Below are 17,470 nucleotides of genomic sequence, written 5' to 3' on the forward strand. Positions count from 1 at the left end.
GGTGGAAGTTGTTGTTGGGCCCGTGGGGACTTCTTTAGGTGGTTTTGTGGATGTAGTTGAAATTGTCTCAGATGTGGTTTCTTCAATTCTGTAGTTCCACCCGTGGTAGGTGTCGTTGTTGTGGGTGCAATTGTTGTTGTTGTTAAAGTAGTGGGATTGGAAGTTATGACAACTGGCCCTGTTGTTTCTTCACCTGTTGCTGTGGGCTGTGATGTTGAAGTAGAGGTTTCAGCAATTACAGTGGTGGAAGTTGTTGTTGGGCCGGAGGTGACTTCTTTAGGTGGTTTTGTAGATGGACTTGTCTCATTTGTGGTTTCTTCAACTGTTGTCGTTCCACCTGTGGTAGGTGTCGTTGTTGTGGGTGCAATTGTTGTTGTTGTTAAAGTAGTGGGATTGGAAGTTATGACAACTGGCCCTGTTGTTTCTTCACCTGTTGCTGTGGGCTGTGATGTTGAAGTAGAGGTTTCAGCAATTACAGTGGTGGAAGTTGTTGTTGGGCCCGTGGGGACTTCTTTAGGTGGCTTTGTGGCTGTAGATGAAATTGTCTCGGTTGTGGTTTCTTCAACTGTTGTCGTTCCACCTGTGGTAGGTGTCGTTGTTGTTGGTGCAATTGTTGTTGTTGTTAAAGTAGTGGGATTGGAAGTTATGACAACTGGCCCTGTTGTTTCTTCACCTGTTGCTGTGGGCTGTGATGTTGAAGTAGAGGTTTCAACAATTACAGTGGTGGAAGTGGTTGTTGGGCCGGAGGTGACTTCTTTAGGTGGTTTTGTAGATGGACTTGTCTCATTTGTGGTTTCTTCAACTGTTGTCGTTCCACCTGTGGTAGGTGTCATTGTTGTGGATGCAATTGTTGTTGTTGTTAAAGTAGTGGGATTGGAAGTTATGACAACTGGCCCTGTTGTTTCTTCACCTGTTGCTGTGGGCTGTGATGTTGAAGTAGAGGTTTCAGCTATTACAGTGGTGGAAGTTGTTGTTGGGCCTGTGGGACTTCTTTAGGTGGTTTTGTGGATGTAGATGAAATTGACTCAGATGTGGTTTCTTCAATTGTTGTAGTTCCACCCGTGGTAGGTGTCGTTGTTGTGGGTGCAATTGTTGTTGTTGTTAAAGTAGTGGGATTGGAAGTTATGACAACTGGCCCTGTTGTTTCTTCACCTGTTGCTGTGGGCTGTGATGTTGAAGTAGAGGTTTCAGCAATTACAGTGGTGGAAGTTGTTGTTGGGCCGGAGGTGACTTCTTTAGGTGGTTTTGTGTAGATGGACTTGTCTCATTTGTGGTTTCTTCAACTGTTGTCGTTCCACCTGTGGTAGGTGTCGTTGTTGTGGTGCAATTGTTGTTGTTGTTAAAGTAGTGGGATTGGAAGTTATGACAACTGGCCCTGTTGTTTCTTCACCTGTTGCTGTGGGCTGTGATGTTGAAGTAGAGGTTTCAGCAATTACAGTGGTGGAAGTTGTTGTTGGGCCCGTGGGGACTTCTTTAGGTGGCTTTGTGGCTGTAGATTGAAATTGTCTCAGTTGTGGTTTCTTCAACTGTTGTCGTTCCACCTGTGGTAGGTGTCGTTGTTGTTGGTGCAATTGTTGTTGTTGTTAAAGTAGTGGGATTGGAAGTTATGACAACTGGCCCTGTTGTTTCTTCACCTGTTGCTGTGGGCTGTGATGTTGAAGTAGAGGTTTCAGCAATTACAGTGGTGGAAGTTGTTGTTGGGCCCGTGGGGACTTCTTTAGGTGGCTTTGTGGCTGTAGATGAAATTGTCTCGGTTGTGGTTTCTTCAACTGTTGTCGTTCCACCTGTGGTAGGTGTCATTGTTGTGGGTGCAATTGTTGTTGTTGTTAAAGTAGTGGGATTGGAAGTTATGACAACTGGCCCTGTTGTTTCTTCACCTGTTGCTGTGGGCTGTGATGTTGAAGTAGAGGTTTCAGCAATTACAGTGGTGGAAGTTGTTGTTGGGCCGGCGGTGACTTCTTTAGGTGGTTTTGTAGATGGACTTGTCTCATTTGTGGTTTCTTCAACTGTTGTCGTTCCACCTGTGGTAGGTGTCATTGTTGTGGGTGCAATTGTTGTTGTTGTTAAAGTAGTGGGATTGGAAGTTATGACAACTGGCCCTGTTGTTTCTTTACCTGTTGCTGTGGGCTGTGATGTTGAAGTAGAGGTTTCAGCAATTACAGTGGTGGAAGTTGTTGTTGGGCCCGTGGGGACTTCTTTAGGTGGCTTTGTGGCTGTAACTGAAATTGTCTCGGTTGTGGTTTCTTCAACTGTTGTCGTTCCACCTGTGGTAGGTGTCGTTGTTGTTGGTGCAATTGTTGTTGTTGTTAAAGTAGTGGGATTGGAAGTTATGACAACTGGCCCTGTTGTTTCTTCACCTGTTGCTGTGGGCTGTGATGTTGAAGTAGAGGTTTCAGCAATTACAGTGGTGGAAGTTGTTGTTGGGCCCGTGGGGACTTCTTTAGGTGGCTTTGTGGCTGTAGATGAAATTGTCTCGGTTGTGGTTTCTTCAACTGTTGTCGTTCCACCTGTGGTAGGTGTCATTGTTGTGGGTGCAATTGTTGTTGTTGTTAAAGTAGTGGGATTGGAAGTTATGACAACTGGCCCTGTTGTTTCTTCACCTGTTGCTGTGGGCTGTGATGTTGAAGTAGAGGTTTCAGCAATTACAGTGGTGGAAGTTGTTGTTGGGCCGGAGGTGACTTCTTTAGGTGGTTTTGTAGATGGACTTGTCTCATTTGTGGTTTCTTCAACTGTTGTCGTTCCACCTGTGGTAGGTGTCGTTGTTGTGGCTGCAATTGTTGTTGTTGTTAAAGTAGTGGGATTGGAAGTTATGACAACTGGCCCTGTTGTTTCTTCACCTGTTGCTGTGGGCTGTGATGTTGAAGTAGAGGTTTCAGCAATTACAGTGGTGGAAGTTGTTGTTGGGCCGGAGGTGACTTCTTTAGGTGGTTTTGTAGATGGACTTGTCTCATTTGTGGTTTCTTCAACTGTTGTCGTTCCACCTGTGGTAGGTGTCGTTGTTGTGGCTGCAATTGTTGTTGTTGTTAAAGTAGTGGGATTGGAAGTTATGACAACTGGCCCTGTTGTTTCTTCACCTGTTGCTGTGGGCTGTGATGTTGAAGTAGAGGTTTCAGCAATTACAGTGGTGGAAGTTGTTGTTGGGCCCGTGGGGACTTCTTTAGGTGGCTTTGTGGCTGTAGATGAAATTGTCTCGGTTGTGGTTTCTTCAACTGTTGTCGTTCCACCTGTGGTAGGTGTCGTTGTTGTTGGTGCAATTGTTGTTGTTGTTAAAGTAGTGGGATTGGAAGTTATGACAACTGGCCCTGTTGTTTCTTCACCTGTTGCTGTGGGCTGTGATGTTGAAGTAGAGGTTTCAGCTATTACAGTGGTGGAAGTTGTTGTTGGGCCCGTGGGGACTTCTTTAGGTGGTTTTGTGGCTGTAGATGAAATTGACTCAGATGTGGTTTCTTCAATTCTTGTAGTTCCACCCGTGGTAGGTGTCGTTGTTGTGGGTGCAATTGTTGTTGTTGTTAAAGTAGTGGGATTGGAAGTTATGACAACTGGCCCTGTTGTTTCTTCACCTGTTGCTGTGGGCTGTGATGTTGAAGTAGAGGTTTCAGCTATTACAGTGGTGGAAGTTGTTGTTGGGCCGGAGGTGACTTCTTTAGGTGGTTTTGTAGATGGACTTGTCTCATTTGTGGTTTCTTCAACTGTTGTCGTTCCACCTGTGGTAGGTGTCATTGTTGTGGGTGCAATTGTTGTTGTTGTTAAAGTAGTGGGATTGGAAGTTATGACAACTGGCCCTGTTGTTTCTTCACCTGTTGCTGTGGGCTGTGATGTTGAAGTAGAGGTTTCAGCAATTACAGTGGTGGAAGTTGTTGTTGGGCCGGAGGTGACTTCTTTAGGTGGTTTTGTAGATGGACTTGTCTCATTTGTGGTTTCTTCAACTGTTGTCGTTCCACCTGTGGTATGTGTCGTTGTTGTGGCTGCAATTGTTGTTGTTGTTAAAGTAGTGGGATTGGAAGTTATGACAACTGGCCCTGTTGTTTCTTCACCTGTTGCTGTGGGCTGTGATGTTGAAGTAGAGGTTTCAGCAATTACAGTGGTGGAAGTTGTTGTTGGGCCCGTGGGGACTTCTTTAGGTGGCTTTGTGACTGTAGATGAAATTGTCTCGGTTGTGGTTTCTTCAACTGTTGTCGTTCCACCTGTGGTAGGTGTCGTTGTTGTTGGTGCAATTGTTGTTGTTGTTAAAGTAGTGGGATTGGAAGTTATGACAACTGGCCCTGTTGTTTCTTCACCTGTTGCTGTGGGCTGTGATGTTGAAGTAGAGGTTTCAGCAATTACAGTGGTGGAAGTTGTTGTTGGGCCCGTGGGGACTTCTTTAGGTGGTTTTGTAGATGGACTTGTCTCATTTGTGGTTTCTTCAACTGTTGAAGTTCCACCTGTGGTAGGTGTAGTGGGTGCCTTTGAAGTTGTGGTTGATGTCGTGGGATTGGAAGTTATGACAACTGGCCCAGTTGTTTCTTCACCTGTTGTTGTGGGCTGTGATGTTGAAGTAGAAGTTTCAACATTTACAGTTGTGGAAGTGGTTGTTGGGCCTGTGGTGACTACTTTAGGTGGCTTTGTGGATGCGATGGTCTCAGTTGTTGTTTCTTCCTTTGTTGAAGTTTCATCTGGGGTCGATGTAGATTCTTCTCCACTTGTTGAGGGTACCGTAGTTGTTGTGGTCTCCATTTTTGTTGACGTCCATGTTGATGTTGGTTCTGTTTTTGAAAAATATATTTACTTTGTTAACCCGGCCAGAAAAATAACTTTTTAGTTTACCAAATAGCTCGTATTTACAATTCTAAATTTTAACATATCGTTAATAGGAATTAAACGTTTCATTACCACCTAGAGGTCTTCACGGGTCCACCCAATCCCGAATACTCAAGACCCCACCAAAATGCAATGTTTTACCCGGGTTCAGGTCGATTCCTGTTTGATTGTCATCAGGTCTCGAGTCAATTGTAAGTACAGCTGATAAACCTGAGTGGACCCGAAATTACCCTTGCAAAGCTCTGCATAGCCTATAGCATATTTAAATTATCCTAATAAGGTTAAATTACATACTTATAGAAAGCAACATATAAAGTCCTTTTTGTTAACCGGTGGAGGAACTTGACTGATAAACATATTTTTTTAAATAGGGTCCAATCGGGTTTGGTCTAGACCCAGACCCGATAGGGTATGGGTCTAGGTCTGGTTGTCTTCGGGTTTGAGTATAATTGTTCTTGGGTCCGTTCTTGTCCGAGTTTGATTGTCCTCAACTTTTTTGGACCCGAAAAGGCATTTACTAACACGTTACATACCCATTTCTATTAATTGCCATCAAAATTGCCATTCATCACTATGATATAAACATCTGGCTGCACTTGAATCATTCAAGAGCTTCTCTGCTTACCAGGTGTTGAGAAGTGGAAGACAGTTGTGGGCTTTAGTGTTGTTGTAGAGGTCTGTGTTGTAGTTGCATGGACAGTTGTTGTGGTCAGAGGGGATGTTGTGGTTGGTACTGGAGTTGTGGTCACTTTACAAGGCGAAATGTTCCTGGTAATGGTTCCGTTTGAGGCACAAACAGCAACAATGCAGTTACCAATCCCATCTGTTGTATTGTAGAGGGTTTCTCCATATGGGTGTTGTTTACCATTATGCAAGCATGTACAATCTGCAGGGGGGAAAGTATTTTACAATTAGATTTAATCATTGTTGCTTTGGTTATTGCTAAATATGTTACTTTTATTTGGGGATGTCATCCTTACCATTTACATCATAACTACAGCTCACTCCAGTCATTGTGCAGGTGCTTTAAAAGAAGAAAAAATATTTAAACGTTGAAATTATTCAAAGGTTCAAATTATATAGATAAAAATGTTTTGTTCAAAATACCAGTAAAGAGGTAAGACTATTCAGGACTTGGTAATTAAGTAAGTTGTGAAATGCATGGGGAGCAGGGCACATTTTCAGATTGTCATACAACCATAGTTAGCATCACTATAGAAAAACTAGCATGACCCTTCCAACCTTTGCCGAACTCTTACCCTCTTCCCCAGAATTAACATAGCACAGAGTACCTAATACTTTCACAGTTGTAACATTAAGAATATGCTCTGAAATAGTACACGTACGTACTGTGAACTGAATTATTCAAACATACCATGTTTCACAATTTTGTGCCGGAAGATTCTGTCCATTGGTGTACTGGTTTCCTTCATAGTCGTAACAGCCACATTGTTCCCTCTCCACACACTTCATTGTCTCCTCATTGAAGTAAGGTTGTGCCGCAGGACAGTTAGGATAGCAGCCTGTAATAAGCACAATAGCCAAGAGGTTACAATAAGTATTGTTATGGATAACAGTAGTCAGTGTAAATGTAGCCCGAGGCTGCTCAGACACACAGCATGTAAATGTATAACAATTGTTGGGGTCAGTTTCAATTACAATTGTTATTCAGAAATAATATCCAAAATGAGACAAAATATGAGTTAGACGGCCATATCCCTACCTTCCAATGCTGGAATTAAACTAGAACAGTCTCCGGAAGGGTTTCTGCAGGTCTTCATACACTGAGCTCCACATGCCTTGTAGTGCCACTCACATTCTCCAGTAGGGTTGTAGTAATCACAGAACAGTGCTGTATGTGGTGTACAAAATATGGTGGGAAAAAAGTTGTCATTATTTGAACTAGAATAGTGATGCCTTTCCATGATCAACTGTCCTATATGATAATGTGTCAACCTAGTCCAGTATTGAATTGACAAGCGCCTTAATGTAGTTCGAAAATCACATTCACTGTTGATTGTGAAGAAACTTACGGCAAATTCGAGGGGTTCTCCAGGCTACGCATGCTCCAGCTTCATTACAGGCCTTTGCATAAGCTGCCACTGCGGTACAGAAGCACTCACAGTCTCCACCACTGTCACAAGCACATGAGTCTCTCACACAAGCATCGTAGTAAGGAGAGGGGTCCACCTTAAAAGCACAGAAATGTGTTGTAAGATATACAGAAGTTGCATGGTGAAGTACATTTCTTTGTCCACAAAAGACAAATCCACATATCTTACTAGTGTGGTGGATGAATCAGAATTAGTTGGGCAACATAAGTAATTAAGATGTCATATTACAGGCTGCTATCCACCATCGATCACCACATTCTTTTGGAGAGATTGGAAACCCAAATTGGTCTACACGGACAAGTTCTGGCCTGGTTTATCTGTCGGAAAGATATCAGTTTGTCTCTGTGAATGGTTTGTCCACTGACAAATCAACTGTAAATGTCGGTGTTCCTCAAGGTTCCGTTTTAGGACTCCCATTGTTTTCACTATATATTTTACCTCTTGGGGATGTCATTCGAAAACATAATGTTAACTTTCACTGCTATGCGGATGACAAACAGCTGTACATTTCAATGAAACATGGTGAAGCCCCAAAATTGCCCTCGCTAGAAGCATGTGTTTCAGACATAAGGAAGTGGGTGGCTGCAAACTTTCTACTTTTAAACTCGGACAAAACAGAGATGCTTGTTCTAGGTCCCAAGAAACAAAGAGATCTTCTGTTGAATCTGACAATTAATCTTAATGGTTGTACAGTCGTCTCAAATAAAACTGTGAAGGACCTTGGCGTTACTCTGGACCCTGATCTCTCTTTTGAAGAACATATCAAGACTGTTTCAAGGACAGCTTTTTTCCATCTACATAACATTGCAAAATCAGAAAATTTCTGTCCAAAAATGATGCAGAAATATTAATCCATGCTTTTGTTACTTCTAGGTTAGACTACTGCAATGCTCTATTTTCTGGCTACCCAGATAAAGCACTAAATAAACTTCAGTTAGTGCTAAATACGGCTGCTAGAATCCTGACTAGAACCAAAAAATGTGATCATATTACTCCAGTGCTAGCCTCCCTACACTGGCTTCCTGTCAAGGCAAGGGCTGATTTCAAGGGTTTACTGCTAACCTACAAACCATTACATGGGCTTGCTCCTACCTATCTCTCTGATGTGGTCCTGCCGTACATACCTACACGTACGCCAAGGGTCACAAGATGCAGGCCTCCTAATTGTCCCTAGAATTTCTAAGCAAACAGCTGGAGGCAGGGCTTTCTCCTATAGAGCTCGATTTGTATGGAATGGTCTGCCTACCCATGTGAGAGACGCAAACTCGGTCTCAGCTTTAACTCTTTACTGAAGACTCAACTCTTCTGTGGGTCATGTGATTGCGTGATTAAGGGGGAACCAATTACTTGTCTGTGCGCAAATCACTCCCCTCAGTGAGTTTGTCCAGGAGAGGGGTCAAGAGGGGATTTACTTGAGATGGGTGTATCTAGAGTTGACAATTGAGTTATGCCATTGGATGAGGTAATGGTTCTGTGCTATGAAGTACCAGGAACGAGATTAGAACCTCGTCTTAGGGACCAAACTGAACGATAATTTATAGCGAATGCTATCTGGCTATGGGATAACCCTCTCTCTCTCAAGTAAAAGTCTTAGTTTGTGAACTGTTTGTAAGATCTGTGGTTCGTCATGTAATTTGAGAGGGGTTTATCTTGGCTATAAAAGATCTTTGTACTTTTCTGTAGTCACGTTCAATGGTTCATTAGATAGCGCATCATTGAAGGTCAAATGCTATTGCAAAGCTTATTATTATTAAGTTTAAGCATAAATCTGACTGGTATGTGAAGTTTGTAACTATCCTCATTTGGTAAATCAGAAATAAGCCACCACACTACTAATATATCCTAGTTGAATATATCCATACCTGGTTCTGGCAGGCTGTGAAAACATCACTGTTAATGATGCTGCACTGTTTCTGGGCCCAAGACGCTCTGTACGGGTTGGAGGCACATGGGTGCACTACAGCGGATACACTTGGACAGCTTGATGAAACTTTCCAGCTGTTTCCAAATTCCACCGGATCAACAACAGTCGCTTGGGCTCTAGTGGTGAAGTCATTGTTTGCGTTGCCATCATAGTTTCCACACAGACCACACACCAGCCCCTGAAGAAAATAGATCATGAATTAAAATGACTGATTTGGCAGGGTTCTACAAAAGTCTTGGTAATATCAGTTTTGACTGAATACTGAATTCATTTCTTCATCAGAGTATCTTAATGTACCTGGTATTGTGGGCTAAGCTTGATAAAGAGACTGGTCTTCTTGTCCCACATGAGGATTAGACCACTTTTGACTTCAATGACCAGATAATTCCCCAGAAGGCTGATCTGTTTAGGAAACTGCTCTTCTGGAGTACTCCTGACAACTTGAGCGGTCCCATCTGCCAGTATGAGCTCACTGGTCTGAAGAAGAGAAATATGTTTTCGTACATAACTTAGTCTGAAATCGGATCTCAACCTGATGTTTGGTTGATGATTTGTTAATTGCTCTTTACACGAGGGATGGAATGTACAGTATTGTGTGAAGTCAAGTTGCTCATTACCCCCAGGAAGAGCTTGATGGTCTTGGAGCAGGTGGTGCCTTTAGTTCCACAAGGAACGTTCTCAGTGAGGACTCTGAAGCTGCCACTGCCATTAGTATTGCCACAGTAGTCCTGTAAGAATGAAAAATATTATTAACATGGTTCAAATTCACACTTTTCAATGCTGATACAATTCTACCAAATAAAGAGACACAAACCTGAATGAGAGTGTATTCACAGTTTCCATTAAAGTTGAACCTTTTCTCATCAAAAGTGATATAGTGACCCTCTCCATAGATTGCACAAACTCCATCACAGAGATGTGTGGTACACTGCCATTGTCTGTCCTTGCAAGTACTGTGAACAACACACACATAATGTCAGGTTTTTCATTATTTGTAAGTCTGTGTTCTTTATGTTTTCTCCCCCATGAGATGTAAGACACAAAACAGGCATACCATGTATTGCAGTCAACCTTAAGGGTCTCTCCAGCTTGGTAAGTAGCTCCATTGTGAGCACAAGGACAAAGTTCCTCCTTGATGCAGTCTCCGTTTCCATCAGACACCAGTCCGTTGGGGCACATACAACCTGATGTGCACTCTGTGCTAATCTAAAGGGATTTAACAAAAAAAAGTACATAAATAAGTTGTGGCAAATGAAAGAGATGTGGACTATGGTTTTGTGCACTGGGGGAGGGGGGGGGGTGTCTATTTGACATCATTTCGATTTTCAAGGTTTTTGTTCATTCAACACGAATCTGTATAATAGTGACAGTATGTGACAATCCCATTTAGAGTGAGTAAGGGACTCACACAGGTCATGTCCAGAGTTTTGCAGCTCTTCTGACACTCTGAACCTGAAGCTCCTGGAGGTGCAGTTGAGCAGTTGAAGAAAACCATTGGTAGTGTGCATACTGGGGATATATGAGAATACAAGTTTTAAAAACGATTTTCAATTCTCAAACAAGAGGAATATATATATAATAATATATATATATATAATAATAATATATATAATATAATTGTCATATATCCAGAAATATCCACATTCATCATAATTAATCACATTGTCTTAAATGAAATGCTTAAATTATCTTGGTTCATTTCATATGTACCTGTTTTGTGAAGGATGCATGTAAAGGGTTACATAATATCGAGCCATATATTTAATAAATAGCTACTACATTGGAAGCAAAGAACATAAAACTTACTAAATAGTCTTGCTTCCCCAGTGCAACTCAATGTCCCTTGTCTGCAAGTGCTGTTAAATAGTTACAGTATTAATAGTTATAGTTAGATAATCAAATTAACAGCAAATATCATTATGACATAATTTAATTCACAGCTTTGAATATATCCATCAAGTTTCATTAGTACTTGTATTTATTTTGGTCTCCTAGCTTTATACGTATGAGGGAGGTGCTTACCAGGTGGCACCGTCTCTGCTGATAGTCTCTCCTGCAGGGACCACCGAGCCCTTGTCATAGCAGGGACAGTTGGTGGGGGCAACACACTGGCCAGCCTCGTCCATGTAGGTGCCCTCTGCACAGCCACATCCGTCCACTGGAACAAACTCCACCTGGCAAGATTGGTCTGTCATGCTCAGGGAGCGGCAGGTGCGTCCACAGCTGGTCATGTTGTAGGTATAAACTGTTTGACTGGGGCAAGTGGCAAATGTATCTGAGAAAAGTCATTAGATATGAGTAGTATTAGCAAGACCATTTTTGTTTTCCTTATATCTTTGTATTTGTGCAGTTATTTGTATTTAGTAACTCAACCCTACAGTTGTTGTTTCAGTAAATCATTCTATTCTAATCCATTTGCAGCACTCATTAAAATGACACATTGATGACGCATTGTCTACTCACTGCAGATAGTGTCTCTCCAGCCAGTGAGCTGGATACCCTCGGCAGCACAAGCGTGGACATAAGAGGAGACGGCAGCACACATGCAGTCCTCACTCTTCTCACAGTTACAGCTGTCATACATGCAATTCTGTTGGAAAAAAAGAGTCAAAGTGTTTCAGGACTAAAACCTCATCACATAAGAGTTTAATGGTATTACTTTGTGATTGTATCCTTCTTAACTAACTTACGGTTTTGTAGGTGTCAGGTCTTATTTCAGAATGGCAAGGCGAGAACACTCCTTTAGGATCTGATAACATGGAACACCAGTGCTGGGCATATTTCTCTGTGAAAAAGACAGTCATAATTTCAACATAAGCATATACTATCTCATAAATTTGGTATAATCATTCAACAAGTGATTAATCTGTAGGCTTAATAAATACGTACCATTTTCAATGCTCAAACTGCAGGGGTTTTCAAAGCTAGTCTTGACATCAGGGCAGCTAGACATGGTCTTCCATGTGTTGGCAAAAGCTACAGCTGTGCCCTCCACCAATCCACTGATGACTCTGAAATCATCTGCCTGAACATTATTGTAGTTTCCGCAAAGGCCTGTGGAAAAATAATTGAAGCCGTATGATGTATTAGATTTGAACGAATAGAGATACTGAAGAAAAAGGTATGAAACTGGTGGATGAATCTGAAGCATACCACAGGTTGTTCCTTTGTAGGATGAGATGGCAGTTATGTAGATCTGCATAACTGGTGAAAGCTGGATCTGAAGTTGAACTCCAAGAGTTGTCTGGATAACAATGTAGAATGTGGAGGGCTTGAAGACGGTCACTTCAGCTGCAATACATGAAATAAATAGAGGGAAACCATCAATGCTTCATCTAGTGAATATAAATGATATGGTGTTTATACACTGATCCACATTACAGTTTAATTTGGATTGTCTCACCTGTATAGAGTGGGAGCTGAGAAAGAATCTGATTTACAAAAACACTTCCACATGACTGGACTCGGATCACCTGCGAATTAGAGAAGATAATATATTTTATTAAATTTTCATTTGTTTCCCATACATAAGCATTTTATAAGATTGGAAACAGCCCAGCAATATTTGCCAAATCAGGGCTGTTTTAAATAAGGTTATTATGTGTTAAGACAAAACATTTGAGGGACATTTATTTGCAAACCAGTATGATTATCCTAAGGAAGTGTTTTTGTTTGAAAATGAGTTGACAGGTCCCTGTATTATTTGCTCTGAAACATATTTGGAGAGTTGCCTTACGGTGGATCTGCTGGAGAGGGCAAGGGTAACAGCCCTCATACACGTCTCAGTGTCAGTCAACCCACACTTCACAATGTCTCCCAGCACGGTGAATTCAGTTCCATTGCATTGCTGGAAAAAAACAAGCACGAGTTTGAAGGCAAAAACATGAAATGAGAGTGACTCACTTAAAGAATGGCCCCTTTGACCTTTCAACATATGGCAGGAAAAGCTATTTTACCTCACCTTTGCACTGAAAAGTTATGAATATTTTCTACTAGTTTATATTGCCTTGCTATACTGCACCAGTTGCACTGACCTTGGTCAGAATGTAAGAGCAGCCCCCGTGAAAGGTGTAGGCTTTCCCATCATAGGTGTTGATGTGGGATCCTCCCTCCACAGAGCAGGTCCCAGGACAGTCCTTGTCTGTGCAGGCCCACTGACCACCAGCACAGGTGCTAAAGGGAACATTTATACAGGCTCATCTGTTTGGAATGATTTGACATGATTCATGAAAATGAGGCATGGGATATGTCATGTTTAAATCAGATGATGTACTTAGCATACCATTCTTTACAGTTGCTGGTGTAAGATTCTCCAGATTTGTATAATTGTCCATTGTGGACACAGAGGCATTCGCTCACTGGAATACAGCCACTGTTGTTGACATCATCGAAAACAGTACCTATTTGGTGAGAGATCAGGCAGAATTGTAAGACAATATTAAGAAAGATTTTAGTTCCTGACAGAAAATTCACTGTTTAAGAGATTGCTATAACTGCATTCAGTAAGGAGTGTTACTCTAATGTTTACTTTACACAGAAAACTGCACTGACTCCAAGAAGTAACTGAGAAAAACATTTATTATTTACTTCTTCCTTTGTCACCATATTCAGATACGTTGCAAACATTGACATAAAAGGCAGAATGGGTAAAAGTGTGGTGTTTTCATGATGTGCTTAAGGTTAACTTGTACAACAGAGTTGTGTTACCTAGAGGACAGAAGCAGCCGCCTGTACAGTGGTCTTCACACAACTGTCTGGCCTCTGGGTTGGAGCAGGTGTCAACACAGGGGCTTCCACACTCCTGGTACTCCATGTTGTCGGGGCATGTCTTATCTGAGAAAATAAACATTGTGATTAACAGATTCCTTAAAATAGATTGTGAACATGATCATTAAGTGTTTGGTGGTCATGTTGAAGAGTATCTGCATGCTTACAGCAGAACTGTTCAGTCCTCCATTGCTGGGGCTTCCCCCCTGCATGAACACACTGACGGGAGTACTCTGAGATGGTGTTGCACAGGCAGAATGAGTTGGTGCTGTTATCACAGTGGCACAGGTCAGCCAGGCAGGTCTCGACGAAGGCGTCCTTGTCCAAATAATTAGTGCAGCTACTGAAAGCTGCACTGGAAAATAGCTGCTGACAAAATTCCTACAAATAGAGACAAACCATAAAAGGTTCCCATATAGAAAACATTTGATGGAGCATATGGAATAATTGCCATTTCTAACTTATATTAACATTGTTTTGTATTCTTCTTCTGTGGTTTGAATTGTAATACCTCATCTCCACAACTCTCCTCGGAAGTTAGTGTAGGCTCCTCACAGACTTCCAGAGGACCATCCAGTTTCCAGAGGTTTCCATAGTCAGAGCTAGAGAGTTTCCCACCTGCAACAACACAGACATTGACAATTAGCTTTTCCACCTACAGTATGTAATGTAGTTCAATTTCAATAGTTTGGTCAGATTTTTTATTTTACCATTGATGATGAACTCATTGTATGTTTGGACTTCATTGAAGTCACCACACAGTCCGCAGGTCTGGTTTCTGTACTTCTCGTTCATTTCAATCTGTAGAATGATCAGACGCAAGGTGTTTAGTAAAACAAAAAATCTCATCCTGTTCAGCACCATTCACGTGTTCTAAGGCTTGGCTATCCTCCACATTTAAAACCTTTATTTGTATTAGTCTTTATATTAGGGAGTAACAGAAAATCTCATTCAAATCTACAAGTATTTGCAAACACTTTGTCTAATAAACATTGGAACATTGTCCTGTGTGTGTATAACCTATACATCTTCACAGATCCTGTTAAATTCATCCTCGTTCTTCAGGTAATTCTGCCTTTCAATGTTAACATATCTCGAGGTGAGTAGACAGTGATTCAACCAACATGAGAGAAGGTGCAGCCAAAAATAGGTGTCTCTCACTCACGATTAACTGCTGATCATTGCCAATGATAACAAAGATTTTATGCTTTTAATCGGAAGAAAAATTTAGTATTATTAACTAATCAACCATTGAAGAGGAAAGTTAGAAAAGTAGGTATTTTACCATTAGGGAGTCATCCTTGTTCCAAACAGCAACCAGCCCCAGTTTGGCTACGACCTTCACATTGGAAGTAGTCTTCATGATGCTGACTCCAGACAAGCTGACCGGCAGGGTCACCCTTCAGGAGGAAGAAGATAGTTAAAGGTCATCGTTATGATTGTAATTTTTATTAAACTCCAGAATGTAGCACATCAAATCCTCAAGAGAGGTGCTTGCAGAATGGCGTATAAGTCAAATGACAGGGAAACTCACGTCTGGCCATTGACCACAACAACACCCTTGGATAGCTCCACCACTACACCATCCAGCTTCATGGTGATCTTGCTAATGGTGGGCTGGTTGTCCACTACCTGCCGCCTCATCTGGATGTTGAAAGCCTCATAGCTGCTCTTACACAGTGAGGTCACAACATGGTTGCAGGTAGAGGGGAGCTGGAAAAAGTCCCCGTCGAAGGTCTTGAAGTGATAGTTACCCCATGTGCTGCAGACCTGGTCATTGTGTGAGGCATTCACTCCTGAGGGACAAGGAATACAAATGTCAGTTCCTTCTTAGCTTATTGATGGATACCCAGTCATTTATTTGGTGTGCATTCTGTCAGTCATTTACCTGAAAGTGTGGGTATAGTCGTGATCATAGTCGGGATGATTGTTACACTTGTGGTGGGGCTCACTGAAATAAAAGCAATTCATGAGTATTTTACAATATTATATGAACATTACGGATGGAATTCAATCATTGCAGATATAGATTGTTGCACTGCACTTTTAGAAGTGTATTTGATTTACACAGCAGTATGTCCAGACCAAGGAGCATTTGAAGCATGATGTGACCCATTCAATATTTACAGCGAACCTAAGGCTCAATTCAAACCGTATTGCCAAAGTTCAGCGCTATCATGCAATTTAATTTTAAAGGGAATGTTCCTGCGTCAGCGGAGTATTCTGTGCCTGAACTACAGTACTTTGATGTTCTTTGAATCACATAGGTGTGGTCCAAGCTTTTGGAAAGCTCAGCCCTGCAGGTCATCCAACAAATAAAACCGACCTAAAGATTCCATAATCAAGTGTCATCTGCTTTGTAAACTAAACATATTGAATTCCGATGACTGTTCAGTTCCTATTTTACATATTTAGGCATCAGATGTTTTCTGTCAGTATCCTGTCAGTTTCCTGTCCTGTTATTTGAGTAATATCAGACATCAGACTTACGACAACTGTTATTTTAAAGATATACATTTGAGTTTGTATTCTGTTCTTGTTTTCGTTCCCGATCAAAAGTTTTTTTTTCAAAAGTACAAACACACACCCAGTGTGGGGAGTGCTTTATGTATTTATAACACTATAAACTATGCTACAACCACTCATGATAACAATCACTAATGATAACAATTTCTATAAGTTTACACATTTTTCACCACGTGTGAAACAATCTCATAAACAAATGTGTATAAGGAACAGAAATAGGATGAATAATGTAATCATATGATCGTAGTAAATATGTTTGCTGCCCTAAAGCAGAAAACAGGAGAACAGTTATTACTGATTGCGTAACAACTGCTACTGTATGCCTACTGTCGAATTCTTCAAAATGATTTTGTAATACATTTAATCAATGTTCTGTGTGTTAGTACATTTATGAGTAGCTAATACATAAAACATTTTGAAAATGGGATTTTGCATAAAATATATATAGATGATCAAATCTGAAAGTCACCAAATCATATATTGATAGGGTATATTTGTAAACTAAACTTGTGGTTACAGATTTGAAACCTATAGATTTGAAACCTACCTGCTGAATTAACATGTCGATGACATTCTTCCATACATACATTCCAAGCATCAATAATCATAATAATTTGGTGTTGTCCTGAATACTTACTATTTGTAATTAACATTCAGTCTGATTTATGACATAATATGTAGATTTTACAGATTTGTCAGACTTTTAAAAATGTAGAATAATTATATTATAGTAATAATCAGAACAGTTTCTGATATAGGCAAATGAATGAATATTCTACCAACCTGTTTGTGTTGATCTGATCAGTAGTACCAGGCATATCAGCCTCCATATCGGTGCATCCTTGGTTGTCCCCATGGTGATCCTGTGGGTAGTGAACAGGTCCTGCACAGGTGATATGAGAGAGGTGCTTAGGATGGATCTGGTCTTTATAACCACCTGTATTTGAAGAGGGACCTTAAAGGTTAAAACAAAGGTGGGGCCAAAGGTTAAACATGACTCAATGATGACTTTAAGACTTCAATGTTCTGTCTTATGAGGTTTTTAAGTACATCAACAGTACGTTAAGCATGAGCATTTACATACAGATTTAGCTGTTCATTAAGTATTCTATCATTGGGAATCGTTGTGTACCCCTATTGTTATTATAAACTCAGGTGGTTCATAATGTCCTTTACTATACTCCTCTACATCTATATTGCACAAGATCATTTTCTTAGTCTTATGTGATTTCATTCCCTTCCTCATTCAGTATCTTTCTCAGGCAGCATCTCCACTCCAGTGGTTTGAGCTTTTGGTATTTGGTATTGTATTAGGATCCCCATTATTCCGAAAGGAGCAGAT

General features: G+C 41.0%; 1 protein-coding gene across 1 annotated transcript in view; it reads right to left on the reverse strand.

Annotated features, from left to right (window-relative positions):
• LOC115113688 (mucin-2-like) overlaps window positions 1–15,518 on the reverse strand; it is a 28,874-nt gene extending 13,356 nt beyond the window's left edge. The window contains exons 1-34 of the mRNA XM_065012569.1: window positions 15,491–15,518; window positions 15,137–15,398; window positions 14,888–15,002; window positions 14,313–14,403; window positions 14,114–14,220; window positions 13,770–13,983; window positions 13,543–13,668; window positions 13,118–13,235; window positions 12,870–13,008; window positions 12,572–12,682; window positions 12,239–12,308; window positions 11,989–12,126; window positions 11,725–11,889; window positions 11,526–11,620; window positions 11,299–11,425; window positions 10,858–11,110; window positions 10,642–10,691; window positions 10,244–10,344; window positions 9,890–10,041; window positions 9,650–9,788; window positions 9,453–9,563; window positions 9,133–9,312; window positions 8,774–9,013; window positions 6,831–6,987; window positions 6,521–6,649; window positions 6,173–6,320; window positions 5,778–5,821; window positions 5,490–5,683; window positions 4,422–4,635; window positions 2,982–3,416; window positions 2,601–2,915; window positions 1,153–1,233; window positions 581–949; window positions 338–436 (exon numbers count right to left, since the gene is read on the reverse strand). Coding sequence (XP_064868641.1) covers window positions 338–436; window positions 581–949; window positions 1,153–1,233; window positions 2,601–2,915; window positions 2,982–3,416; window positions 4,422–4,635; window positions 5,490–5,683; window positions 5,778–5,821; window positions 6,173–6,320; window positions 6,521–6,649; window positions 6,831–6,987; window positions 8,774–9,013; window positions 9,133–9,312; window positions 9,453–9,563; window positions 9,650–9,788; window positions 9,890–10,041; window positions 10,244–10,344; window positions 10,642–10,691; window positions 10,858–11,110; window positions 11,299–11,425; window positions 11,526–11,620; window positions 11,725–11,889; window positions 11,989–12,126; window positions 12,239–12,308; window positions 12,572–12,682; window positions 12,870–13,008; window positions 13,118–13,235; window positions 13,543–13,668; window positions 13,770–13,983; window positions 14,114–14,220; window positions 14,313–14,403; window positions 14,888–15,002; window positions 15,137–15,398; window positions 15,491–15,518 — 5,317 coding nt within the window. The remainder of the gene's footprint in view (window positions 1–337; window positions 437–580; window positions 950–1,152; window positions 1,234–2,600; window positions 2,916–2,981; window positions 3,417–4,421; window positions 4,636–5,489; window positions 5,684–5,777; window positions 5,822–6,172; window positions 6,321–6,520; window positions 6,650–6,830; window positions 6,988–8,773; window positions 9,014–9,132; window positions 9,313–9,452; window positions 9,564–9,649; window positions 9,789–9,889; window positions 10,042–10,243; window positions 10,345–10,641; window positions 10,692–10,857; window positions 11,111–11,298; window positions 11,426–11,525; window positions 11,621–11,724; window positions 11,890–11,988; window positions 12,127–12,238; window positions 12,309–12,571; window positions 12,683–12,869; window positions 13,009–13,117; window positions 13,236–13,542; window positions 13,669–13,769; window positions 13,984–14,113; window positions 14,221–14,312; window positions 14,404–14,887; window positions 15,003–15,136; window positions 15,399–15,490) is intronic.
• Between the last annotated feature and the right edge of the window lie 1,952 nt (window positions 15,519–17,470).

This window comes from Oncorhynchus nerka, linkage group LG28 (assembly GCF_034236695.1).
Source record: "Oncorhynchus nerka isolate Pitt River linkage group LG28, Oner_Uvic_2.0, whole genome shotgun sequence".
Taxonomy (NCBI): domain Eukaryota; kingdom Metazoa; phylum Chordata; class Actinopteri; order Salmoniformes; family Salmonidae; genus Oncorhynchus; species Oncorhynchus nerka.